The 27,333-nt window shown below is 46.8% G+C and overlaps 1 protein-coding gene across 1 annotated transcript in view; it reads left to right on the plus strand.

Moving 5' to 3' along the window:
- The window catches only part of CSMD2 (CUB and Sushi multiple domains 2), a 676,035-nt gene that overhangs the window by 352,820 nt on the left and 295,882 nt on the right, over positions 1-27,333 (plus strand). The window contains 4 exon segments of the mRNA XM_061120111.1: positions 3,514-3,591; positions 8,756-8,843; positions 9,827-9,951; positions 19,567-19,688. Of these exon segments, the coding sequence (XP_060976094.1) occupies positions 3,514-3,591; positions 8,756-8,843; positions 9,827-9,951; positions 19,567-19,688 (413 nt within the window).

A 27,333-nucleotide genomic window follows, 5' to 3' on the forward strand; every position in this document is an offset into this window, starting at 1 on the left:
TCCTCGGTTCTGGCGATGGCTTGGGCCACCTGTCGACGCCACCTCCCCAGATCTGGGCCAGGGCCAGCTGGGCCTGGACATACGTTTTCTGAGAGGTTGTATTGCTGGTGTGAGGAACCTCTGCCTACAGAGCTGCAGCCCCTGCATTTCCCAAGCTTACGTGGGAGGCCCACCGACTGTGTGAGTGACTCAGCCTCTCAGACCTGGCTCAGACGGGCAGAGGGTCCCAAAGTTTATATAAGGAGCTCCCTCCAGCTTTTCAGGTTCCTTCCTCACAGGTTCTTGCCATCACTTTAACAAACCCCATCCCGTGGCGAGTAGCAAGTCAGATGAGAGAAAGAGTGGAGTAAGTTCCTGATGCAACGTGTGATGGAGTCACCCAGTGACTATAAGCACTGATGTATCAAGTTAGACAGTCTTTCTTGGAGAGGACCAGTAGAGAGGATGGACATGGGTTGCCCTCTGGGGCCTGGAGGTGGGGAAGGGGCAGGAGCCTCTTTCTCAATGCAACCTGGAGAAGAGAGGAAGAGGGCTCCCCCTTCGACACCCCGCATGTCCACCTGCATCTCAAGGTCCCCATTCAGCAGCTACAAGGAAAACTCAAGCAGTGTTTGCCCTGGGAAAGGCATCCTTGGGGCACTGGCTCCCTTCTCCTCCCCCTCCTCCAGTGGACACTAGAACCTGAAATTAGGAGCCTAGGAAGACTGACTTGCCTCCTCCTCCTTCCCCAGATGCCCTGAGCCATCTCTGCAGACCTGCCCCCAGACGGGCTGCCCTTTATCATAGAGACCCCTCTCCCCACCCCTGCCCAGTGCTAGGACCACTTCTCTTCTCCTGTGTGTGTGCATGCTAAGTCACTTCAGTCGTGTCCGACTCTTTGTGACCCCATGGACTGTAGCCCGCCAGGCTCCTCTGTCCATGGGATTCTCCAGGCAAGAGTACTGGAGTGGGTTGCCACGCCCTCCTCCAGGGGATCTTCCCCACCCAGGGATCAAACCTGCGCCTCCTACTCTGCTGCATTGGCAGGCGGGTTCTTTACCACTAGCGCCACCTGGGGAGCCCCTCCTATTTTCTTAGGGATGTTGAATCAGAGGACATTTTTCCCCTGCTGCACTGTTATTAGCTAGGCTTGAATAATGCATGTTTCCCTACTAATACGCTCTGTTTGATAATGGACCCACGTTAGTGTTCATTGGAAATTTTCCTGCTGGATACACATGGAGAGTAATGCACATTTATAAAAAGAATTTGAATGCATGTTGAGAAGCGGTGACTCTGTGGTAGTAACTGAATTTTATCAGGCATTCAGCTTAGACAGCAGCTAGCCAGGATACCAACCTTTGGGGAGCTTTTTAATATATGCAGATCAGGGATGAGCAGGGGGGTGGGGGCTGCTGGGAGATGGCCCCCCTTGCACACCTGATCACTATGGGCTTTAGTTCCAGTATTGCCATGTTATCTCAGGCACAGAGTGAACCCCTGAGTCTCCAAGGGCTGAGCTGGGGAGGGGGCAGATGCTGAAGAAGGTTGACCATGCCCTTGGCATAACTTTGGGGACAGGTCATATGAAAAGATGCTGCGGTCCCACCAAGAGCAAAGCTGCCTCCTGGCTATGTGACCCACTGGAAGTCACTTAAACCACTGGGAACCCCAATTTTATTATTGATCCAGTATATATAATAACTACCGGTCAGGGTTGTTGAATATGTAAGGACCAAATGAAATGATTATTGAGGGCCCAGTATGGACAAGGCGCTGTTCTCGGCATTGAGGACACAGCAATGAATAAAACAGATAGAAATCTCTGCCTTCATGGAGCTTACATTGCAACATAGAGTGACAAAAGCCATTAAGAAAATGATATATATGATAGAAAGTTAGGCATAAAGTCCCTATCTTTAGGGAAGGGAATAGGGAGAAATGGGTTTGGAGGTATAGTTTAAGTGAGTGGTCAAAGAAGGCCTCCAGGAGAAAGTAGTGTTTGCTTCAGAGGCTTCAAGGAGAAAAGGGAGCAAGTCATGAAGATATCTGGGGAAGAGCCTTCCAGGGAACTGGCAGGCTGGAGCGAGCAGCTGTTGTATTATTGGAACATCAGAGGGGCGCTTGCAGCCAGAGAAGAGTGATGGAGGTGGAAGATGGGGTCAGAGAGGTCTCAGAGAGGGCCGATTAGTCCAGGCAGGCCCTTTAAAAGACTTTGGCTTTTACTGTAGAAGAGTTGGGCTGTCCCTAAAGAGTTTTGAGCAGAGATGTAATTTGGTCTGACTTCTGTTTTAACAAGATCCCTCTGGATCTCATGTTGAGAATAGATTAGATGGGGGCAAGCGTGGAAGATAGAAGACCATAGCAACAAGAGGAAAAGTCTCGGAGATCTGAACCAGGGAGATAGATATGCAGACTGCATTGGAGATATATTTGGAAGTTTGCTGATAGATCGTGTATGGGTGCAAGAGAAAGAGAGAGGTCAGTGATGCTGATTTAAGTTCTAAGGCCCTCAGTCCAGGGCCTGGTACGTAGGAAGTGACAGTCACAGTTGTTACCACTGCTGGTACCAGTCAGAGCAGAGCTGAGCCATCTGGTGGGGGTTGTCTGGAATTCAAGAGAAAAACCAAGCCATATAATCAGAGACAGGATGAAGCCTGGGCAACCAGCAGAATGCCTTGGGTGCACAGGGGTACTGAGACCCAAAGGAGATTGATGGATTCAGAGGAATGACCTTTGAAATTGTGGAGTTCTGGCTCTGGGGCTATTTGTGTGCTATTTGGCCACACACATAGTCCTGATGAGCTATGGACTGGACTCAGTATTTGATCAAAACCAATTCAATCCATCAGGCCACCACCTGTGCCAGTAACCATCCCTAGGGACCTCCCAGACTCAGCTGCCACTGCCCACAAGATTGGCCGGTATGGGCTGGGCTTGCCAGGCAGATTGGCTCTGCTCCTCATGTTCTCATCCTCCTGGGGCCAGCCATGTCTCCTTCCAGGGATGGCTGAGATTCAAGTGAGCACACCTAATCTGTCAAGTACCCTACAAGTCTTTGGACATGTCAAGGCCTCCATAATGACCAAACCCAAAGTCACAGGGTGATGAGATACACTCCACCTCTTTAGCAGGAAGGACTACAGTCACACTGTAATGGGTGTGGATACAGCGAGGATGACAACCTGGGGACCTAATCCAATGTCTGGTTCAGAAATTGGTCAGACTGGATCAGGTGAGCAGAGCTACAGAGGGCAGGCTGCAGGGCTTCCAATGTCGATGCTCACTGCCAGTTTGCAAGTAGATCACCCTGGCTGCCTCCCCCAGAGTGCCAGCCTCTATAGCACCTCTTCCTCCATGTTTGAGACCCTGTTGCACTTGAACCCTACCCTTTGCATATCTCTGCACAGAGGGGCTTCTAACTGTGACCCACCATGGGATGTCCCAAGCTAAGAGGGATCATTCTAGAGGGACCTATCCCCAGTCCCAGATGAAAACTTAACCAGGTTTTTCTTTCCTTCACCTCTTTTCTAGTTAAGAAGCAAATTGAGTTGAAGTCTCGAGGCGTGAAGCTGATGCCCAGCAAAGACAACAGCCAGAAGACATCTGTGTGTAAGTGTCCGCCTTGCTGAGCCTCTTGCTTGAGGTCAGACCCGCCGACGCTGTGACCGCAGGGAAGCCAGATGATGCTGCAACCTGGGTCCCTTCAGCCCGGCTTCCCGCTGCCCGGGTCTGCGCATGCACACACTGACCTCATGGCCAGTGAGCTGCCCGGGGCCTGCCCTTTGTCTTCTCGAGTTCCTCCTCCCATCCCCTCCTGCCTCTTCTTTCTCCCTCACTTCCCATTCTAACTACAGTCCAGGGAGTCATTACTGCTACATTTCTTTCTTTATTTTTCCTTTTGAATCACTTCCACCTGCTAAAACAATCCTTTTTCTGGCTCCTTGTCTAGGAGTCAGTGAATGCCAGCTGGGATACTGGAGGCTTCAGGGCCCTGATTCCAGCCCCCAAGGCAAGATTGGGAAGGGGAGAGAGGGGAATTCCTAGAACCTTCCACCACGGTCTATGGACCTGGCTGGGCAAAGAGTGGACTAGAGGGTGGCATCTTGAGCGGACGGGGTGGTGCTAGGGGCTCTCTGCTTAGACACCGGGTGGATTCTATCCTTGAGCACATGTTCCTGCCGTTGGCATTTGAAAGATCAAAAGGGTGATGTCTAATGCTGGGGAATGGTCTGGAATGTTGTTGCACCAGAAGAACCTGATCAGAGCCTGTGCTAAGGGGGCTTTTGATCTAGAGCATAGGAAGGTTTTCTGGAAGATTCTGGGACACTCCAGGAGGCTGGACTTGAAAGCAGAGCAGATTTTTCCAAGAAACACTCCTTTTTCATCCTGGAAATAGAGATGAGGAGCCTTCCTTGGCCCCTCAGAACCTGGCCTTCTGGTCTACCTCCTCCCTCCCTTTGCCTGTTCGTCTCATGCCTTTCTTTCTCTCCCCCACTTTCCACCTCCACTGTCCTTCCTTCCACCTTCCTATCTTTCTTCTCCCTTCACCCAATCTGCTTCCCCCTCTCTTTCTCTCTATTTCTGCTCCCTGCTGAACCCCTCCATTTCTCTTTCACCTCCACATGCTCACTTTTCCTGTGATGCTAGAAGTACTTGCTGGAGAGAGGTGGAGAATGGCCATGGGTGGTTCTAGAGCTCCATGCTTTGGCGGCAGGGAGCAGGGGGAGAGGCAGTTTGGTCCCAATGTCCTGACAAAACCGAGCCTTCCTGTGACTTTTCTCTAGTCTTTCAAGTCCTCCAATTGGAGACGGACACCACTGCTCACCCCGGGATATGACTGTGTCTGGTCACCCTGCCACAAGGGGACTGGGTGGCAGAGGGCAGCCAGGAGGCCCTGCTTCTGTGCTTGACTAGGGGGGCTAAGGGAAGGAGCAGAGGGTCAGGTCAAGGGTTGGCAGAGAAGACTCGAGACATGGGCTGGGCCTGCATAAGCTCTTTCTTTCTGCAGCCGCAGAGGACCAGAGGATCCAAGGCAGGCCTTGAGTCCACAGGCAAACTTTAAGGAAATTGCTCTGATTTGGGGAGCAAGTTTTTAATCCCAGTTGTATCCTTGGGTAACCATGTTTCCCCAGGTACTAAACTAGCGCCTTGGTTTCCACATCTATAAAATGGGGCTGCAAAACCCTCCTTTCCCCCTAAGGATGCTGTGAGATCTGAGATGGGCCTTCCAGACCCAGGACTTCAGGAGGTCTATGAACTCGCAAGGAAATCACATATGATGTTGTGGGTGCATTTTGGGATGGCAGGGAAGGGTCTGTGATTTTCATTAGTTCTCAGAGGTGCCCAAAACTACCTCCTAAAGATGAAGAAATCCTATTTTAATAAAATACTGCAAAAGCTCTTTTAAAAAAAATACGATTCTCGACGACAAGGTACTGCTTTCCTTTGAGATTCTCTCAGAGAGGGATGGGTGTGTGACTTGAGCTGCCATGGATGCATGTCCCCAAGTGTGTGCAGGGCTCTGGCCCTTTGTGTTCTGCCCAGATTCCCTGTGGACAGATGTTCTGAACTTCAGGGGAGGAGTGGGCCATACCTACATCTCCTAGATCCTACTTGCTGCCTTCATCAGAGAGTCTGTGGGCACGCTGAACCCCCGGCCATTGGGTCTCACCACCCACGCACCTGTGCCTTCCTTCCCTTTTGGTGGAAGGCATCATCTTTCTGAGTGTGTTGTGGTTTCTTCTTCATCATAGAGACCGGGGCGCAGATCACCTTCCCAGCTTTTCTCTCTATAGCCAACAGCAAATTCATGCTACAAGCACCAGGGGCTGGTTTTCAGTAGGCAGGGGAGGCTGGAACTCAGGAGAGAGGGGGAAAGCTTTTCGCCTCTGTAATTTGGACAGTAAACTGGTGGCTGGGATTTGGGTTTGCTTGTTTCTGGGGAGCCTTGAAGTCTCATGTAGGGATGCTGTAGACCTGCTCAGTCCTTCCAGAAAGAGAGAGCACTGGTTGGGGGGAGGGTGCAGCGGGAACGGAGGGGGCTGATCACAGCTGGGCTCACAATTCCTGCATGGCACCTGAGCCTTATTTCGGGCTAGCTGATTGAAGGGGTTGCATTAGGGTTTGCTTCACATGTTAGGGGCTGTGGGGTGGGGGCTGGGCTTCACCATGACCTCGGCTCTGCCGTCCAGCCACATCCTCATCTGTCAGCCTCAGCTCTGATCGCTGGGTGGTGTCAGTACTGAACAAGAGGGCGAGAGGAGGCAAGAACCTGTACTGCATTTGGAATGTGCTGGAAGGTGGCGGGTGGTTCCCAGGCAGCAGGGACTTGGGGATGAGAGTGACTGGTGTGCAGGGTAGAGGAGGCAGGGCCTAAAGAATGTGGGCACTTAACTCAGAAGCCCTCTGGAGGGATGGATCGGTGGTGAGGCCAGCTTGCCAGCAGATGAACCGGCAAGTAGAGCTCCAGGGCTTCCCTCTCTCTCCTGCCCTCTGGGGATCCAAGATCCTTTCTCTTGCCTTTCCCCTAATTGTAAAACAGGAGACTCTAGGAAACAAGGGCTTCCTCTGCTTTTGGAGATGACACTTCCATGGTATTAGTCCAGCCTGAAGGGTCCTGGTCTGAGGGGATAGTGATGCGGCTCAGCTGAGGATGTAAAAGCTTTGGAAGTGGAGGTTTGGTGGGGAAGGAGGTGGGAGCCGGGGACAAGCGGCCAGTGGGAGCCACTGGCTTTAAGCTGGCAGTGTGGGATGTTGGAGAAAAGGAGGCTGCCCAGGAGGCCTTGTGCTCATCACCCCACAACCAGGAGGGTATCCGGTCTCTGGCTTGAGCATGCAGTCTGTCCAGTCGCCAAGGTTACCTTGGCCAGCCACGCCCTGGGCTACTTGGAGATTTGAACATGTTTCTAACTGTAAAAATGAGCTTCAAAATCAGGCCTGAAATGAAATTAAATGAGTCAAAAGTGGAACTACCCCCTGCCCTACTTCCATCGCTTATGTGCGTCCTCACAGGCCCCCGGGCCAGGAAGGCCCCTGCCCCCTCTCCCCATGCCCTACTCTGCCATGAGCCCTGATGACTCTTTCTTTGCCACATACTTTCCCGTCACTTCATGTCTGTCCTCACTCTCGGGTTCTTGCTGTCCTTTACCTGAACACACACAAAACCTCCTAATTCATTTTTCAGTAACTGCCCTCCTCCTGAGCAACCCAGTTCTTACAATACCCTTCTCCACTCAGGTCTCTTCCCATCTTCTTTAGGGTCAGACTCGAGTTCCTTCAAAGTCTGACCTCTGTGACCTCACTCTCACTCTTCCAGGCCATTCACTACCCTCCCTCCTTTTCTGGCACACAGAACAACTCGCAGTTCTGTTTCTATGTCTCCTCCTTGCTCCCCAGGCCCATCTGTTTGCCTGAAATGCCATTTCTTTGTCAGCATGTGTCTAAATTCTACTATCTCAGAAAATCCATGTTAAATGCCACCTCCTCCAGGCAGCCTTCCCTGCTTCTCTCAGGAATATAAGATAGGTCCTCTCTCTGAACCTCCTTGTAGCTGCACCTTTCATCACCCTCCCCTTTGTGGTTCCATAGTTTCTTTCCATAGTTCATCTCTTCACTGGGTTTGGAACTCCTTGAAGACAGTGAAGTGATCATATCTGATATCTGACATTGACATCTCCCACCGTATCCAAGTAGGGTCTTGTATACAGTAGGAGCTCACTGAATGCATGTTGTGTACCATGTGCAGGAGTGAGTGGGTGAGTGAGTGATGGAGCACATTGCTCATATGATGGGATATTGAGTGGGTGGGAGGATAATGGACCAACTCAGAGAACATTGCTCCAGACTCCCCATCACCCTAGAGGTGGTTGTATTGATCGTGGGGTCTGTGAGGGCTTGATTGGAACTCCAGTTCCTGGTCATTGTCAAGGCCAGGACTCCAGAGGTGCGAAGGAGCTCTCGTCTTGCAGCATCTCAAGAACAGTAAACTGCAGGGGCCTGAGAGTTTCCACCTTCTCCACCGGAGACAGGAGAAAACTGATTTTTCTGTGCATCCGCCGCTTTACCAAGCTTCTCCTTTAGCCGAGAGGACGCGCATGTGGCTTTTTAAAGACAGGACTCTGGTGTTGGCAACCGTGAGGGCATCACAGCGCCTGCCAGAACCACCTCAGGTGCCACCTCAGTGCTCTGGGTCGAGAATGCTCTGGTTACCACTTACTCTGTGTTGAGAACTGTCTGGTGGGAAGAGGTTTCTCAGCAGATTTCTCTCCCGTGTTTTAGCTCAAGTCTCTGCTTTGAACTTCAGAGTGCAGCTTTCTCTTACATTCTTTACCGTTTCTGACCACGCATCCACCTTTTATTTAACTTTCTTTGAGTCATTTCTCCATTGGGGGCGAGGTTGGGGGACTCATCTCATCTAGAGTCGCCATCAGCAGATTGGAAGGATGGGGGAGGTCACCATGGGCTGTGGACTCTCCACCTCTGGTCGCCGGTCTGGGGCAAGGGGATGGGGTGGTTGTTGGGTTGGGGTGCCTCTGAGCCCACACGCTCTTGATGAATTTCACTTGGACTTGGCTCCCAAAGGAATTTGTCAAAAGCAGCTCCCCATCTGCACACTCAGGAAACCCGAGCCCCGTAGACCCCAGCAGCCCCACAGGCCCGAGCAGAGCCGGGCCTCCTGCTGTCTCAGCGTCCACCTCCCATCCTGAGACCCGGCCCCAGCGGGTGCCTTCCTGTGACTACCCATCTCTGTATGTGCTGTTTTTTTGCCTTGTAGTAACTCAGGTTGGTGTGTCCCAAGGGCATAATATGTGTCCAGACCCTGGCATACCTGAAAGGGGCAAAAGACTAGGCTCGGATTTCAGGTAAGATCTGTTTGGAAACGTTCTGATTGTAGGAAGGGGGGCGGATGGCCTGGCTCAGGGGTCAGACGGGAGCTGGCCTTCCTGGAGGTGGACTAGCGAGGATACCATGTGCATATAGGCTCGCTTCCTGGAGAAGAGCTTTGACCTTTAACATTCTCTCTTGTCCAATCTTGGGAATAGTGCCCACACCTTCAGGGAGAGGGGAGGGCTGTAGACTGCCAGTGTCACCCGGCAGACCTATACCCAGGGTACGAAGGGCCACTGTCATCAGTAATGATGTGCCAGCAGGCAGCTCACACTGCCGATCATCTCAGAGACCCCAGGGCACTGAGATGGTACCTTTTGTAAAGTTTCTAACTAACAAAGCATCTCCTCATAATCGTCCAGTTTCATGAAAATTTCTGGGTGTCGTCCACCCACTCCTAGCTGTCCTAATTGATGCTTATCTCAGAGGACTGCTGTTTTGCTCACAAAGTCACCTTTTAACGCAGTCCTAAAAGCTGCTGCAGCTGCATGTCGCTTCAGTCATGTCCGACTCTATGCGACCCCATAGACAGCAGCCCACCAGCCTCCCCCGTCCCTGGGATTCTCCAGGCAAGAACACTGGAGTGGGTTGCCATTTCCTTTTCCGGTGCATGAAAGTGAAAAGTGAAAGTGAAGTCGCTCAGTTGCGTCCGACTCTTAGCGACCCCATGGACTGCAGCCTACCAGGCTCCTTGGTCCATGGGATTTTCCAGACAAGAGTACTGGACTGGGGTGCCATTGCTTTCTCTGATCCTTAAAGCAAATGGTACCAAAAAAAAAAAAAGAGATGAAGAGCAGGTATCCCTTCCAATGAAGGTTTTAAGTGGTAAACAGTGGAGCAGAGATTAAGGGCCAGGAGAGAAATAAAGTTTGGCGTGGTGCTCTTTACGGAACTAGGAAGGATTCGGGAGGGCTGGGAGGCCCGGGGCTGGGGCTCACAGACACGCCTTGTCTCCCAGGTTAGGATCCAGTGTCCAGTTCACCTGCAACGAGGGCTATGACCTGCAAGGGTCCAAGCGGATCACCTGTATGAAAGTCAGCGACATGTTTGCAGCCTGGAGCGACCACAGGCCGGTCTGCCGAGGTAAGCGTGTCCCTGGAAAGGGAGGCTGGCCGACAAACCGGGCAGGGCATGGGGGATGGAGCCCAGCTCCTGATTCTAGGGTCCTGGCTCTCTCTGGACTGGCTCACCTCCCTCTCGCTGCTCTCCAGGCCCCAGGTTCTGCACCCATTGACCAATGAAATCAACACATTTATTTAGCACCTCCTTTGTACCCTATAGGCCTATAGAGGAGCAGGAGATACAGAGGTGGGAGAGAGAGGCGTGGTCCCTGCCTTGCCTGGACCTGACAGTCTAGTTGGCAGTCATACATGAGCAGGCTCCTGGCCCACTGCACCAAGACATTATAGCTACACCTAGATGCGAAGGGAAGTCAGCGTGTATCAAGTCATCTGGAATCCCTCCATTAGAGCAAGTAGCCATCCTCAACCTCTTTCAGTGCCTTTGTTTCTTCTCACATACTCAGCAGTAAACAGACCTTTCACCTCTGAGAGAATCCTCTGAACTCTGCAGGGGTAAAACGCACCAGGGCCTCACACTGCTCTCTGTGGGATTCTTCCAGCCCCACACCTGAACATCTTGTTCTCAAGGGTCTTGCCATCCCAGGAATCGCAAGCACCAAATCTGGGCTGGCTGAGTCCCCCTCCCACACATGATCTTAAAATAGCAGACCTGAGTGTATTTCTTCTTTGGGGCAGTTCAGCAGCTGCTTCTAGGGTAGAGAAACCCCTGGGCCCCTCGCCCAGGGTTCCACTAGACAGCTTTTCTTGTCCCACGCCGCATGCATCTCTCTTCTTCCATTGTTTGTACACAGGACCAGGACTCAAGGGTTCTGGGTGCAAGCGTAAGGAATCACTCTAGAGTTTGTGAACACGGACAACAGTTACTCCTTTGCATACCCCCTTGGAAGAGAAAGTGTGCTGCCTGCTCAAACTACATTCCTAATCTTTCCAGTTTAAGGAGATCCTTTGCCTTTCTCCAGGCACATGTATGAAAATGAAATTCATGCAGAGTAAGATGGGATCTGGGATGAGAACTTAGATCACTGCTACCCTGAGCAATGGGCAAGTTGGAGCTGAGACCCACTCTCTTTTTTTACTATGTTGATAAGAGCTCTGGAATCGGGTCATGAAAATCTCTCAAATAAGCCTTAGATGTATTCATGGTCACTCAGCTTTGGGGTGGCTGTGATCCACCATTCTTATTGTGCCTTGCACAATACTGACTGATTTTAGTCATTTCAAAAATTCCACTTAGCTGATTTTTTTCTAAAAACTCAAACAAAAGAAGAATCCTTGGATATTGCTCTCAGCTTTGCCACCAACTGGCCACAGGCAATTCAGCAAAGCCCCTATTTTCCCTGGGCTTATTTTTTTTCACTTGTAAATGTAGATCATGGCTCCTACCTGACCCATCTTGTTCTAAGGTGAAGATCAAATGGAGTTGTGGATATGGAAACACTTTATGAATTGGGAAGTGCTGGACAAGAAAACAAACATCCTTGTACTAGAGCAACGTCTCTATAGAGCAAGGACATCTGTTCTGTTCACTGCCTAGAATAGGACCGGGCACAGAGTAGGTGCTCAGTAGCATGTGTTGAATGGATGACTGAATAAATGAATAATTGAATAGCACAACACTCCATTTCCAGGGAACTGAGACACCCGCTGAGTAGACAGGCATAGAATCAAGACTGAGGATCAAGGGACCCTTTGCCAGTCAGTCATTTCAGAATTCCTTCTGAGGAGCCAGAACAGCAATGCCTTCAGGCAGTGGTGGGATCTGATCTCTCCCCAAGACCTGTTCATTGGAGGCAGGTTGTTCTCTTAGTAACGGTGGGTGTTTACACCCGTAAGTCCAGGGTGGGGGAGGGCTGGTGATTCAGAGGAAAGTCCACAGCCGAGTAACGTGCTCATCTTTTTCTCCAGACGTGTTGTGTGCCCCAGTCAAGCCCCTCCAGTGATTTTGACCCCCTGGATTCTGCATTCTCTGCCGCATTATTGACTAAGCATCAGGCCAAGCTTTTTCACATCCATTCCCATCCCATCCTCTATCCCTGGGAAGTGGGGGGAAATCCCAGAAAACAGAGCCACAGAAAACTGGGTGCAAATCCAGTCATCACCATTGTTTAACTGGGTATCCTTGGGCCCATCTCTTCACCTCTCTGAATCTCTTTTCTTCAGCTAAAAGGCAGTGATTGATGGAAGCATATACACTACCATTTGTAGAATAGATAGCCAATGGGAATTTGCAGTATGATCCAGGGAACTCAATCCAGGGCTCTGTAACAACCTAGAAGGGTGTGAAGGGGTGGGAGGTGGGAGGGAAGTTCAAGAGGAAGGGGACATATGTATACCTATGGCTAATTCATGTTGATGTATGGCAGAAACCAAACCAATATTGTAAAGCAATTACCCTTCAATTAAAAATAAAATTTAAAAAATAAATAAAAGTAGTGATTATAGAGCACCGCTTTACAGTATTACCATGGCAGTGAACATGCAAGACCTAATTTAGAAATGAACCCAGCGGATCTGTGAGTCTGTGTGCATGCGTGTTTAGTTTTTGTTTTGGGATATAGCTTCCCCATGGCTTGGAGTGCACCCGCAGCCTCTAGTGGCCCCAGATCTCTTATGGGTCCCAGATCTCTCACCGTCCTGTCCAATCACACACCTTGGGAGGCAACCAGACTTTGAAAGTGAAAGTGAAGGTGAAAGTCGCTCAGCTGTGTCCGACTCTTTGCGACCCCTGGAACTATACAGTCCATGGAATTCTCCAGGCCAGAATACTGGAGTGGGTCGCCGTTCCCTTCTCCAGGGGATCTTCCCAACCCAAGGGTTGGAGGCGCATTCTTTACCATCTGAGCCACCAGGGAAGCCCACCTAGACTTTGATCTTAGAGCCCTACTCTGCCACCTGTTACCTTGCTGACTCTGGGCAGGTTTCTTCATCTTTTGAAGCCACAGGGCCTTCATTTGTGAACTGGGGAAACAAAACCTCCATTGCCTAGTGCTTGCGAGATTTAAACAAGCCATTTTATAGAAAGTGACCAGCGCCAGCTGTAGTGGAGAGGGGCTTCTAGAGCACGTTCACCTTCCTGTCACTCTCTCCTACTTTCTTTCTTTCCCAAGGTCATTGTGAGGGAGGAAGAAAGCAGCAGAGGTTCTTGAGTTTGAACTTGGATAATCTGTCCTGGTCTTCCCTGAAAACCAAAGGCTGTGATAGATCTTAAATTCAAGGGTCCTTTAATTTTGGCAGTTTTGAATGTTTTTCATTTAAAATGTCTTATTTTTAACTAGTCAGAATTACTTTAGCCCAGTTGGTAAAGAATCTGCCTGCAATGCAGGAGACCCCCAGTAGATCCGCTGGAGAAGGGATAGGCTACCCACTCCAGTATTCTTGGACTTCCCTTGTGGGACCGCAAAGAGTTGGACACGACTGAGCAATTTTGACTTTCACTATTCTACAAGTGATTTTTTTTTAATGGAGAGTTTAGGTGAAGCCCGCTTTAAAAATAGAAAGGGACAAGACTGTGAATTCCATGATAACTCTACTAATAAGCAGGTTACCAAAAGACCACAGTCTGAAAAGTATTCACCACCACACATAGTGATATTATTTTTCGTCTAATGCATTTAAAATATGATTTGATTTTAAGCATTCATTTTCCACACAATTAATTCTACTAAAACATGGGGCTCGGCAAATGATAGGTTCTCAGCAAATGTTTGCGGACAACCTGAATGAATCAGTGATTGAAATGAATGAACAATGTGGAACTGTGCCCTCATTTTGGAATTTGAAATTAAGAATTCATAGGCCTTATTTTTTTCTTGCCCTCTGACCAGAGGAAATAAGCTTCTCAGTTGACTACTAGAAAATTTTGATCATCCAAAGGAGATTGAGGACAACATGAAATGATGTTATACCGTTATACTAATTCAGTTCAGGCCAGAGACAGCTTTATAATATAGGGTTTGTCAAACTTATTTTACATATGGAACCCAGTATTTTCTTTATTTCTTTAGCTTTTTACTTTATGTTGGAGTATAGCCAATTAGCAATGTTGTGATAGTTTGAGGTGGACAGTGAAGGAACTCAGCCGTACATATCCATGTATCCATTTTCCCCCAAAATCCCCTCCCATCCAGGCTGCCATGTAAGATTGAGCAGAGTTCCCTGTGCTATACAGTCGGTCCTTGTTGGTTATCCATTTTAAATATAGCAGTGTGTACGAGTTGAATTAAATGCATGAAAATTACAGGTAATCATCTTTCTTCCTGGATCAGCTTCCTGGGCTTCCCCTTTAAACATTAATGTTGTTCAGAATTCTTTCTTCATCCCCCTCCCCTCCTCTCTCTTCCCCCCTTCCCTCTCCCCTCCTGCATGTCACCCCTCCTCTGTCATTATTCTCTGCTGGGTGATATAGTGACTACACTAGAATACGTGTCCCATTATTCCCTGCGTCCCTGACCCATACATATATACTCATGTTTAAAAATTCCATTTATTAAGCTATTTATACTTGTATGAAGCAGTACAATAAGCATTTTTCATAATTTCTTTAAAAGGAAAGAGGCAATATCCATATTTTATGTTTAGTTCAAGCTTGAAATGGTCTGCCAGCTTGCCCAAGGACACAAAGCTAATCTTTTGAACTGGAATTCCACTGCTGACCAAAGGCCCATACTTCTACTTGAAAAATGCACCTGGACACCAATTCAGAGTCAACACACTAGATGGAATTGCATAGTACAACTGCCCCTACACACACTTTTTGGTAACCTTTATTTTGATCTCAGAGACTTTCCTGTAGCCCAAATGGAGCTGCCTGCCATGCAGGAGACCAGGGTTCGATCCCTGGATCAGGAAGATCTTCTGGATAAGAAAATGGCAGTCCTCTCCAGTATTCATGGCTGTAGAATCCCATGGACATAAAAGCCTGGCGGGCTATAGTCTGTGGGGTCGCAAAGAGTCAGACCCCACTGAGCGACTAACACACATTTTGATCTCATTGTGAACTCACAGAAAATTTGCAAAAACTATGCAAAAATTTGTATATTCTTTGCACAGATTTAAACAACTACTTTTAGGGAGTTATTGGATAAGATGAATCAGTCAGAGTACTGGAGAAGAGCCAGAGGTCTCATGGGAGCCAGTGAATGTAAGTTTCACAGAGAGAGAAGAGTCAGTGGGGTCAGACGCTTTAGAAAGGTCAAATACAACAAAAACCTGAAGGCAGCCCCTGGGGTTAAGTGGCTCAACTAAGTGGTGGGTGCTTGAAGTTGCCCTGTAAGGAACCATCGAGGAAGCAGAACAAAGACAAGGGAGAAGACCGACTTGGACCAAAGCTTCCATTACGATGGCAAATCATGAATCTCTCTGTGGTGGTACCACAATTCTCCTGCAGCCCCATAGCACCCAGGATTAGGAATGAACAAGAATGAACAAGGATGGACAAGAGAATTCATCAAAGGCAGATAGGAGAGTATGATGGGAACTGCTGGAGAGGGTCTTGCGGTTCAGGCTAAGTAGTGAGAAGGGTCGGGAGGGGATGGAGAGATGGGGAGAAATGAACGAGCCCGGAGTCTGGAGAGACAAAGGATTTAGGACACCAGGGGGTGCATTAAGACCAAAGTTACTCTGCTGGATGAGTCAGCAGCCAGGGAAGGAACCAGGTGATGGAGTTTAAGATCTCACAGATGGACTCTCCTGGGTCCCAGAACAGCAGGCTCCAGATATGATAGGAACATGGTTGGTCTTCGGCAGGAGCACCTGATCTCAGGAGGAGGGGCTGACCTCTGAAAAGTGAAGGAACCATTCTTCTGTTGGGACCAAAAGGAAGAAGAAGAGAACGTAAGCAGACTTAAGCAGACGGGATTGCAGACCTGAGAAACAGGGCACCCCTGCCAAATGTCCTCTGCTTCACCCACAAAAACTGAAGCAAGGCCATCGCTTGAGTGTAAGGGGAGGTGAGGGGAAGGGCGAGAGGTCAAAGGGACATGCAAGCGGCATGAAAGGGCTTTGAACAGAGTAGGAGAGTGAGCTAAATGGCAGAGTTGCCCGACAATATCCACAACTGTCTGAGGTGAGCGATCATGAATTTATAGTGACATCTTCCTACTCAGGTGATTTTTCTCCAGCAGAGCTTGACCATGTTGGGGAAGGGCTGGAGGATGTAGGTGAAGAGGTTCATCCACAATTGATGTCTTCTGGGCAACAATTTAAAGGACTTAGGTGGATTTGCGGGAAAATGATCATAACAGTGGACCATGAGATCCAAGTTGGGAAGAGAAGACAGGGAGCTGATGGTGGAAAGTTGGAGTGAGTGGAGTGGAGTGAGATACAGATGAAGGTCAAAGAAAATGTCCTCTGGGGGATTAGCAGTTGTTTGTGGAAGGGAACACCAGAGGGAGGAGAAAACTCTCCATTGCCGAGCGCTGCAGAGGAAGTGCTGGACCTGTGAGGAGAAGATAGGCTTCCATCAAGGCAGGAGTTAAAGCAGGCGGTCCTTAAAGACATTACAGCTACAAGTCAGAGGTTGTTTGCCCTAGAATTGGTGGTCAGGAGGTGGTTCTAGAGAGAATAGTGTGGAAAGGATGAGGAGGAAGGTCAATAGTAGAAGTGAGTGAAGCCAGTGTGGAGCAGGGTGGGAATAAGGTTTGGGGAGAAGATAAAAGACCAGAGGCACTTGCATCTAGAGCAGTTTTCTTTTTGGTACCAAGTTGTTTTGATGCAAGAACTGGCTAAATTATTCTTCCTAAAGTCCCCTGGAACACTGCCCCTGCTATATGGTACTGTGATGTTCAGAGAAACAATGGAACTGGCTGCAGAGCTTGGGCTCGGAAGGTCCTGAAAAACCTCCTGAAAGTTATCCAGCAGGGCATTTATTTGATGGGAAAAGGCAAATACAGAAACATAAGCTGGTGTCTATTCATTTATTCAGTCACTGTCTGAGCGTCTACCATCTCGCCGGCCCGTGTAGGTTGCTGCAATGAACTATCCATCTGTTGGTGGGTTCCCAGGGGCTGGCTGCTCGGAGGGAAGTCTGTCTGTCCACAGACCTCCCGACCTTACCCAGATAGCAGAGGAGAAAAGAAGCCGGTGCTCCATCGCGAATCTATTTTTAGGTGCTCCATGCTAACTAGCTGCCGATAGTTAATATTTTAATTAAACCCCTCTAAGCCCTTAAAGTGGTAAATGGCTTTTTGACCTCTTCTCCCTAATCACCTTCACCACGTTTCAACAAACTGCAAATACCATCTAATTTTTGGAAACATGTGCAAGATAAATTAAGTCTGAAGCTGAGGGCTTTTTGGCAGCAAAACCTGAATCTCCGGAAGAGGTGTAATGTGGTACCGGTAGAGGCTTGTAAGGATCCCCTGCAGGGCTAGCATTCTGAAGCCTCAGGCCTGCTTTGCAATGGTGGGCTAGCATTAGAGTTTTGATTTTGATTATCTTGTTCTAATTTGTTTAGTAATGATGGCAGTCTCAAATGTGGTCATGCGGGTGGGGATGCTATAAAGAAACTTCACAAAAGGTAGAATAAAAGATTCTTGGCCTTGGGAAATCTTGGGGGACAGTGAGATGGAATGAACACAGCATCTGAGTCCACTGTCCCAGGTTCCGTTTGTTAAATATCGATGATGTCCCAGGTCCTGGGTGAGCCTTCATATCCAAGATCTCATAGAATGTCACCCTCATCATGCTTCAGTGGGGCAATATCACTAGTCCCATTTTACAGATGAAGAAGTAGAATCAGAGAGGTTTTCTAACTTACCAGGGCTTCTCTGGTGACTCAGACGGTAAAGAATCTGCCTGCAATGCAGGAGACCTGGGTTTGATCCCTGGGTCAGGAAGATCCCATGGAGAAGGGAATGGCTCCCCACTCCAGTGTTCTTGCCTGGAGAATTACATGGACAGAGGAGCCTGGTAGCCTACAGTCCATGGGGTCGCAAAGAGTCAGACGCAACAGAGCGACTAACACTTAAACTTTCACTTCAGACTTAACCAACAAAATCCAAAACGCCAAGCCCCAAATGCATAGCCTGCCATCTCCTCACCATGCCGATCTGCCTTCAGGTGCAGTTGTATCAAGTCCAGTCGGTGAATGTCAGTGTTTCTCAGGATGGAATTACATAGCAGTCAGATGCACAGGAGAGTAGGGGAGAGGATTCCCCTAGAACTTGGTTCAAACTTGACACAATATCTGAGCTCAGGATGAAGAAGAATATCCTTCAGGTTCAGGACTGGGATGAGTAACCAGAACTTCCTCACTGGAGGGCATGAGCTCGTAGAACAGAAGGGGCAGTTCTCTTGCAAGTAACCCCCTACCAACACTCACTCTGCCCAGTTGTAACTGTTTTCACATCTGTTCTCTCCACTTGCTAGTGGCTCTTTAGAGAAGAGGGATTGTGCCTTAGACATTTTTCTCTTCCCACACTCAGCCTGGCCTGTAATAGGCACTCAATATATGTGGGAATGAATGAGCGCAGGAATGAGTGTGTGAAATGAGAAGAGATTAATTATGTCCGGGAACTGGGGCGCTTCCTTCCCAGGCCCTCCTAGGCAGGGTTTCCTGGGAAAGGTTTATCATGGCCCTGTCCGCACACAGAGAGCCGTTGTAGGATATGCTGTCCCATCAGAGGAAACCAGGTTTGACACCTCTTTCATTTTATACACTTAGGCTTGTTGAGTTTGCTCACTATTTCTTTACTGTTAGGCACTTTACCTACAATTAGGATAAATTGCGATGTGGGCAGCAACAGAACAGGCTCATAGAACTTTTTATTAAAATAGCTGAGTGCTAACATTGAAGAATGAAGCGGCTGGAACTAAAGAACGCGTTTTTAAAGAAGGCAAACACCTAGATACAATGTAGTACCTTAACTGGTATCAATCACTACTTAATCTAATTAGTTTAGAAGCTATTTTAAAGAGCTTAATTAGATTAAGCTGTGATTGATAACACTTTATATCTACTTGAGGAGAGCACTTCTTCTAATTCACCTTGAATCTTTATGCTTCCAGTCAAAAGCCTATTTCAGGCATAAGCTAAGTGTGGGGAAGGGTTGGGAAAGTACTTCACTGTCCCTGAAATCATTCCGGGTGCCTGGCACCAGGCTAAGCCAGGGTCCTTGCAGAGTTCCTGGGCACAGACATTCTGATACCTAGTGGGGGTGGCCTTGACAAGGACACCCCGAGATTCTCCTTCAGCAGACCTGAGAGCACATGGGAGACTGCAGAAAGGTCAGCTTAGCAGGTCAAAAGGTGCCTGGGGTCCACTTAGCTTGAGGTCAAGGTGAGTAGTACTAGCCCACACCCTCTTGGTAGAAATGTGCTGCTGGGTCACAGTGGAGTCCGGACAAGGGGACTTGCTTAGCTGGACTGTGTGAGTCCATCATCGCCTAGAGGGCGGCAGGTCAGGGCATGTGGGGTCTACCCCTGCCCCCAGTGCTTTGGGAACTGGGACTTCTCTTGAGCCCACTAGGAACTATGGGGGAAGGAAACAGGAAGCAGAAGGTTTTATCTGGGATACGATGTACAGACTTCAGGCTCTTCTGGGCCAGGGCTGGGAGGTGGGGATGGGAACTGGTCCTCGTCTAAACTAAAATGTTTGTCTTCCGTCTCCTCTCTGCAGCCCGCATGTGTGATGCCCACCTTCGAGGCCCCTCGGGCATCATCACCTCCCCCAATTTCCCCATTCAGTATGACAACAATGCCCACTGTGTGTGGATCATCACAGCACTTAACCCCGCCAAGGTAAGGCTCATAGGGAGTGTGGGTGTGTCCTGTGGGCAGGACTGGATTGGAGACACTTGTTCTGCCAGGGATTTCAAACCCAGAACTTGGTTCTCATAGATTTTCTGAAGACAATTATTAAAAATTGTTCTTAATAAATATCAAGTTGATAAAAAAAACATACTTGTAAATTATGATATAAAGAACATCAACACAAGACACAACTGTGTAGCCATCTCCCAGCTCGAGGGGAAACAAAAAGCCCCACAGATACACTAGTGATCTGTGTCCCTCAGTAACTTCATTCCATTCCCTAACCCTCAGGCCACTATTACCTCAATTGTGTACTTTATTATTCCTTTGCTTTTCTTTGTAGTTAGCACATAAGTATGTATCCCTCAAAATGCAATGTTTAGCTTCCCAGCACTTGAACTTCATGTAAATGTAATCATGTTGTATTGATATGTAGTCTTAATTAGCTTTACTCAAAATCATGTCCTTAAGGTTTTTCTGTATTGCCATGTATCATTTTGTACTGTTCTGTACATTTTTTCGCATCTTTCTCATTCAGTATTTTTTCCTGTGAAGTACCCTTTGTTTGCTAATAAATTTTATAAGTATCTTGCCAAGACCCACAAAATAACCTGTTGGAATTTTTAATTATACAAAAAATACAGATAAATTGAAGAAGAACTGGTACCTTTATGATTCCAAATCTTCCAGTCTGTTAATATGGTATATCTTTACTTAGTTAGGGCTTCTTTAATAGCTTTCAATAAACTTGTGTAATTTTTCATTATAAATCTTGTACATTTCTTAGCACATTTATTCTTAGATATTTTTGTTGTTGATTTTATAAATCATATGTTTTAAAGTTTAGTTTTCTACCTGTTTCTTGCATAGTGGTTAGAAATGCAATTAATTTTTATATGTTACAGCTATCCCATAGGAATTTATCTATGAATTCATTAGCATATTCTACATAAATCAATCATCATCTGCAAAGGATGATGGTTTTGTTTCTTCCTTTTCAATCTTATACCTCCTTATCAACCTTTTCTTGCCCCAATGTTCTACCTAGAATCTCCAGTATAATGTCAAATCATTGTGATGATGCTAGATACCTTTGCCATTGTTCAATGTCAGATTGTTTTACTTCTTCACCATTAAGTATTATGTTTGCTGAAGTTTTTGTTTTAATTTACAGTTCCTTTCTAATCCTAGTTTACTAAAAGCTTGTGTTGCGAATGGATGTTGACTTTTATTGAGCATCTTCCTACATCTATTGATATAATCATATGATTTTCTCCTTTATTCTCCCATGTGGTGAATTCCACTTTGATTTTTCTGATGTTAAGCCAACCCTGCATCCCTGGGATAAACCCAATCTGGTCATTTAGTATTTTCACTTTAAAAATATACCTATATTTGAACTGCTAGTATTTTACAGTGATTTTGCTTCTATTTTGTTATATATTACAGATTTAACAAAATAAAATATATTCTGTATACATTACACACACACACTCTTGGCAGATTTCTGTATCAAGATGTTGCTAGCCTCATAAAATGACTCGGACTTTTTCATCTCTTTCTATCCTACTGCTTGTTTTTAGTGTTTTACAGTTCCATCATCATGTGTCTAGTTGTGGATATTTTGGTATTTATCCTGTTTGATTTCATTAAACTTCTTGAGTCTATGGAATGCATCTTTCATCAGTTTGGAAAAATTTTTAGCCATTGTCATTTCAGCTGTTGTCTCTCCTTTATTCTCTTTTCTGCTTCTGGCAGTCTGACAAGGCACGTTAATGTATCTCGTTCTATCTTCTTTTCTTCTTAACCTCTATCATTTTCTCTCACTCTGTTCAAGAATTCTCAGTCAGTCATGTCTAACGTCTGTTGAATTCATTCACTGAAGATTTATTTTAATTTCAAATATTGTATTTTGCATTTATGAAATTCTCTGTAGTTTTTCTAATTGCTTTTGAGTTTATTTTATAGTCTCTTGCTCCTTACATATATTTAAGCTATTTAAATATATTAAGCACTTTTATTTTATATTCTGTGTCTCTTAATCTTAGTATATGAAATCTTTGCAAGATTCACTCTTGTTTCCTGCTGTTTCTTACCTCTTGCCCTCAGAATCGTGTTTCTTTCTTTGCCATATAATTTTTGACTATGCGGTTAGAATCATAAACTTTGTCTGGAGGAAATTCTTTGAGATTTGGGTAGAAAGTGGTATATTTGTTACTGCTCTGTGCTCGGGACCATTAACAGCCAGAAACCACTGAGAATAAATTCTCAGTATGAAGGTTTCAAATCACCCAAGTTATCTGAAGGCTGCAAACCCATATGAAGACAGATTTATCATGATAGAGTCTCAGGGGAAGTTTTCTATTTCCTTTCATTCAGTGTCAAAAATCTGAAATAAGCAATCAGCCTTCAGATCTACCCAGAGGGTAGCAGTGCTGTATGGGAAGGAAGTAGGCTTATTTCTAGCTCAGCCTTACACTAAGGGTGCAACTTTAACTCGTTCAGCCTTGCCTGGGGATGTCATCTGAAAGTCCCCAACCGTGGGGGGCCCTGCCCTTTGTCTCCTGCTCCCCTTCTCCACAAGGCCCTGAAAAGCAAAGCTCTACCCCCCAGTTTTTAAAAAGGTACTTCACGCTCCAAATCACTTTTTGCGTCTCTACATTCACTGGAGCTTAGACTCTGAGAGTTCTTGCCATCCGAGTCTTCTTGGGCTTCCATAACAAAACATAACAGATGGGGTGGCTCTAACAAGAGACGTTTATTTTCTCACAGTTCTAGAGGCGAGAAGTCCGTGATCAAGATGCCAGCAATCTTGGTTTCTGGTGAGATCTACTCCCAGCTCATAGATGACCTCCTTCTCAGTATGTCTTCATGTGTTCTCTGCACGCATGCAGAGAGAAACGTTCTGGTATCTCCTCCCCTATTCTGAGGACACCAATCCCATTGGATTAGGGCCCCACCCTTTGACTTGTTTAACCTTAATTACCTTCCTAAAGGTCCCAGCTCTATCCCATTGAGGGTTTGGGCTTCCACATATGAGTTTTAGGGCAATATAATTCAGTTTAGAACACTTATTAGCTTGTAAAAAGCTTTCTTTTTCTTTTTAAATTTTACTCAACATTTTGAAATTGTTTGCTCAAAAGTGCTTAGGACCACAATACTTGGAACACTGGAAACAGATTTCCTCTGCAAGTCATTTTGCAAATAAAGAATCATATTTTATCAAGCCATTTGATGATGAACCTACTCAGTGGAGAAGGATGCTTCAGCCACATAGGGGTGGAAATGGAGGCTAACCCAGAAGAAGGACCAGAAGAGGTTGTTAAGTTATTGACTAGAGGGCTATATCTGGGGCATTGTTAAAGAACTACAGATGCTTATCTCTGTTTGCTTTTTAATCTGAAGATGAGGTAGAGGGTGAAGCATAGGAAAGTCCTGAAAATTTTTTGAGAAACAGTTGATTTGCCCTCAGAAGACATTGACTGGTGTGTGGAGGTCAGTGGCCCCATATTAGTCACCACCCCACATGCCATGCAAGAAGTCACTCCAGCTTGGGTTTCTGAAGCCAGTCCCTCTGAAAGGCACTGCCTCAGAGTTAGGTTATAGAGAAGGATGTTCTTAGTGGGATCTTCATGGGTTCTTAGTGGGCTTCAGGTAGTGCTAGAGAAGCCCAGGAAGACTGAAGGGAGTTCCTCACTGACACAACCCAGGAGAACAGCCAGGAAGCATACAATGCAGAAAGGAGAGTACAAGTATAGAAACTCAAAGTCTAAGACTGAAGGGTAGGAGCTGCCTTCCTGCAAAAAGCAGAGAAAATGCAGTGTATTCCTACTGCTGATCAGCAGCCAACAGGAGAGATTCAGTGCATCCAAAGACTGCCTGGCTGGCCACCTTGGGGACATCTCCGTCAGCAAAAATCACAGCCTTTCCAAGTTCACAGTGTATTTCCTGAGATTAGCATTTATTCATTCATTGATCGTTGGTATGATCTTTGCCCTTGAGGAATGTGCACATAGGAGAGAAGGATGGGTAGAAATGTAAAGCTAGAGTTCAGACAAGTGCTAATGGAGTTGTGTCCAGAGTGTGATGGGAAAATCTAGAGAAGAGACACTGATAGAAGGTCGGGGAACTTGTCACAAAGGGGGTGACATTTGAACACGGTCTTGAAGGATGAGGATATCAGAGCAGACACATGTGCCGAGGCACTGAGGTTTAGGACAGCCTCTTAGAACTGAAAATAATCAACATGCTTATATCACGGTGAGGCTGGAAAGTCCGCAAGATGCAGATCAAGGTGAACCCACAGGCTTGACAGAGAGGCTTAGGTTTTATTCTGAAACAGATTTCTAAAAGTAGAAGTGTTAGGATATTTGTGATAACAGTATTAGCTATCTCTTATTCTATGCCTGTTATGTGCCAAGAGCTGAGCTAGGCCTTCTGTGTAAATGACTTTATTTCATTCTCTTCATAGCACGAAAAAAATTAAAATTTAAAATACCCATTTGATGGATGTAAAACCTGAATCATGGACAAGTTAGGAAACTTGGTCACAGCATATAATTAGTATTAAGTGGCAGCACTGGGCTTTAAAGCCCATCTTTCTGGGTCCATTGCCCATGAACTTAAGTAGCCGTGCTATGCCATTGGATGGAACATGGTCTCAGAGTCAGTGGGAGGGGTTGGGACTTGCAGCACTGGTATAAGCCTTGAGAAGAATGAGGGCCACTCTTTCTTCTATACCAGAGCAATAGCTGAAAGAATTTTTGAAAGATTACTCTGGTAGCAGTGGAGATATTAGAGAGGGGTATTAAAGGGAGTGAGACCAGTTAGGAGGCTGGAGCAGTTACCCAAGTAAGAAAAACAGGGTCATCAACCAAGACTTAGGAAACATGGAGGGGGAGACAGATTTAAGAGGAATTTAGGGAATGAGGGCTTCCCTTGTGGCTCAACTGGTAAAGAATCCACCTGCAATGAGGGAGACCTGGGTTCAATCCCTGGGTTGGAAAGATTCCCCTGGAGAAGGCAAAGGCTACCCACTCCAGTATTCTGGCCTGGAGATTTCCATGGACTAAATACTCCATGGGATCGCAAAGAGTCAGACATGACTGAGTGACTTTCACACTCATTAGGGAATAAGATGGGACTTGGTGGCTGATTGGATGTGTGATGGAGGGAGGAGGAGAAGTCTCATTCACCACTGTGTCCCAAGTGACCACCGTAGTGTCTGGCATACAGTAGACACTCAGGAAACGTTTATTCAATGACCAAATAGATGACAACTCCGTGTTTTCTGACTTGGACTAATGGGAGGCTTTCAAAGGAAATTCAAGAGGAGGAACAAGCTTGGCAGCAGTCAAGAGGGAAACATGGTGCATCTGAAGTGCCTGTGTTTCATTCAATGACATTTGGATACACTGGTTGTAAAGTGAATAAATCTGGGTTCAGGAGAGAGATGTGGGTGTCATTGCATCGGCGCACAGTTGGGAACAAGCATAAGGAATGAACAATGCTTCTTGGAAAGAGCAAAGAGATTGAAAATATTCAGAATGGGTCTGGCAACACAATCCTTACAGATGACGGAGATCCAGTGAAAGAAGCAGAGAAAGAGCCGTTGATAGGAGAATCAAGTTGCAAAAGCAAGAGGTTTCCAACCAGGATATGTCTGACAGTGGTGATGCTGAAAAATATCTTGTTGGAAAAGGACTGGAAAGAGACTGTTGGCTTTGGCCTTGGAAGAAGATCTTTCGGTGGTGCTTTGTCGGGAAGCATATTAAAAAGCAGAGACATTCTTTGCCAACAAAGGTCCATCTAGTCAAAGCTATGGTTTTTCCAGTAGTCATGTATGGATGTGAGAGTTGGACTATAAAGAAAGCTGAGCGCCGAAGAATTGATGCTTTTGAACTGTGGTGTTGGAGAAGACTCTTGTGAGTCCCTTGGACTGCAAGGAGATCCAACTGGTCAATCCTAAAGGAAATCAGTCCTGAATATTCAGTGGAAGGACTGATGCTGAAACTGGAACTCCAATACTTTGGCCACCTGATGCGAAGAACCGACTCATTGGAAAAGACCCTGATGCTGGGAAAGATTGAAGGCAGGAGGAGAAGGGGACGACAGAGGATGAGATGGTTGGATGGCATCACCGACTCAATGGACATGAGTTTGAGTAAGTTCTGTGAGTTGGTGATGGACAGGGAAGCCTGGCGTGCTGCAGTCCATGGGGTTTCAAAGAGTCAGACATGACTGAGCAACTGAACTGAACTGAGCAGAAGTGGGTGGGGAGTGTGTGGATGGGGAGTGGGTTGCTATAGAGGCCAGGCCTGCGGACAGCCCTTTTGACAACTTTGTGGTAAAGGGAGGGAAGGAGAAAGGGCACGTGAGGGAGGTTGGGTGAACAGAAAGCTTTGGGCTATTTAGGATGTTTGTTGTTTAGGGGATTGGAATTTTGAGTACGGTTGTAGACTGAGGACAAAGGAAGCACAGAGGAAGAGAGTGATGATGTAGGAGAAAGAGGATGGGGAGTGAAGGGTCTGGAGTGAATGAGAAGCAGATTGGACTGAGCATGCAGCAGCTCCTTTCACAAGAAGCAGGTGAAGAAAAATACTATCGTGAAAAGGGGCTGAGAGTTTTGCCTGTAGAATATGTGTCTATAGAAAAGGACATGTGTCTCTTCTAAAAAAATTTTTGTGTGTGTGGCAAAAGTCACACAGTATAAAACATACTATTTAATCATATTTATTTTATTATTATTTAATCATATTATACAGTTCAATGCAGTAAATACATTCACATGGTTGTGCATCTCTTACCATCATCCATCTCCCAAATTTTTCACTATCCTAAACTGAAACTCTGGCCCCATTAAACTCTACATTCCAACTCCCCCTCCTCACCCTCCACCCCTGGCCCCTGATATCTACCAGTGTACTTTCTGATTCTATGAATTTGGCTATTCTAGGCACCTTGCATAAATGGAATCAAGCAGTATTTGTCTGCACCTACTGTATATTGGGATGCATTTTTAAGGTTAACTTAGTATGACACATGTCCCTTTGGTCTCCTTATAATCAGGGAATGATTACACATCCCTGGCACCTGTGTGTATGTGTGGACATTTCATCTCCTTTGAGCTTGAGAGGGAGCTGGGAATGTTCCAGTGACTAGGGCCTCCAAGGGCAAATAGAAGGTCCAAACAAGGTCCAGCCATGACCTGGTGTGGGAATGGCCGAGAACCTATGCCACGATACCAGCCTCGACTAAGCGCGGTGGGCTGAGCAGCTCTACGCTGTGGGAACAAGAACTGACAGTCCCATTGCAGAGGCTGGTGAAGGGTATGTCTCTCCTCGGGGAACTAAGAATAAACAATAGACACCACCCTGTCCATCCTCCCAGAAGTTGGGCAGATTCAGGGAAATGAGGAATGGCAGCTCAGAGCAAGTGAGGCTGGCCTGCTCTGCTGGTTGCCCAGCTCCACCTTCTCCCTTGGACTGGGATGGTCTGGAGAAACGGGAGTCCTGCCTCGGCCGGTTGGGCTGTCTTAGTGTTTGTAGTCATTCTGCCCACAATAATATTTCCCAAATTTGATCAATCATCAGAAATACCTGGAGAGAATTTAAAGACATAAATTCCAAAATCC

Source organism: Dama dama, chromosome 20, assembly GCF_033118175.1.
Source record: "Dama dama isolate Ldn47 chromosome 20, ASM3311817v1, whole genome shotgun sequence".
NCBI classification, from domain to species: Eukaryota; Metazoa; Chordata; class Mammalia; order Artiodactyla; family Cervidae; genus Dama; species Dama dama.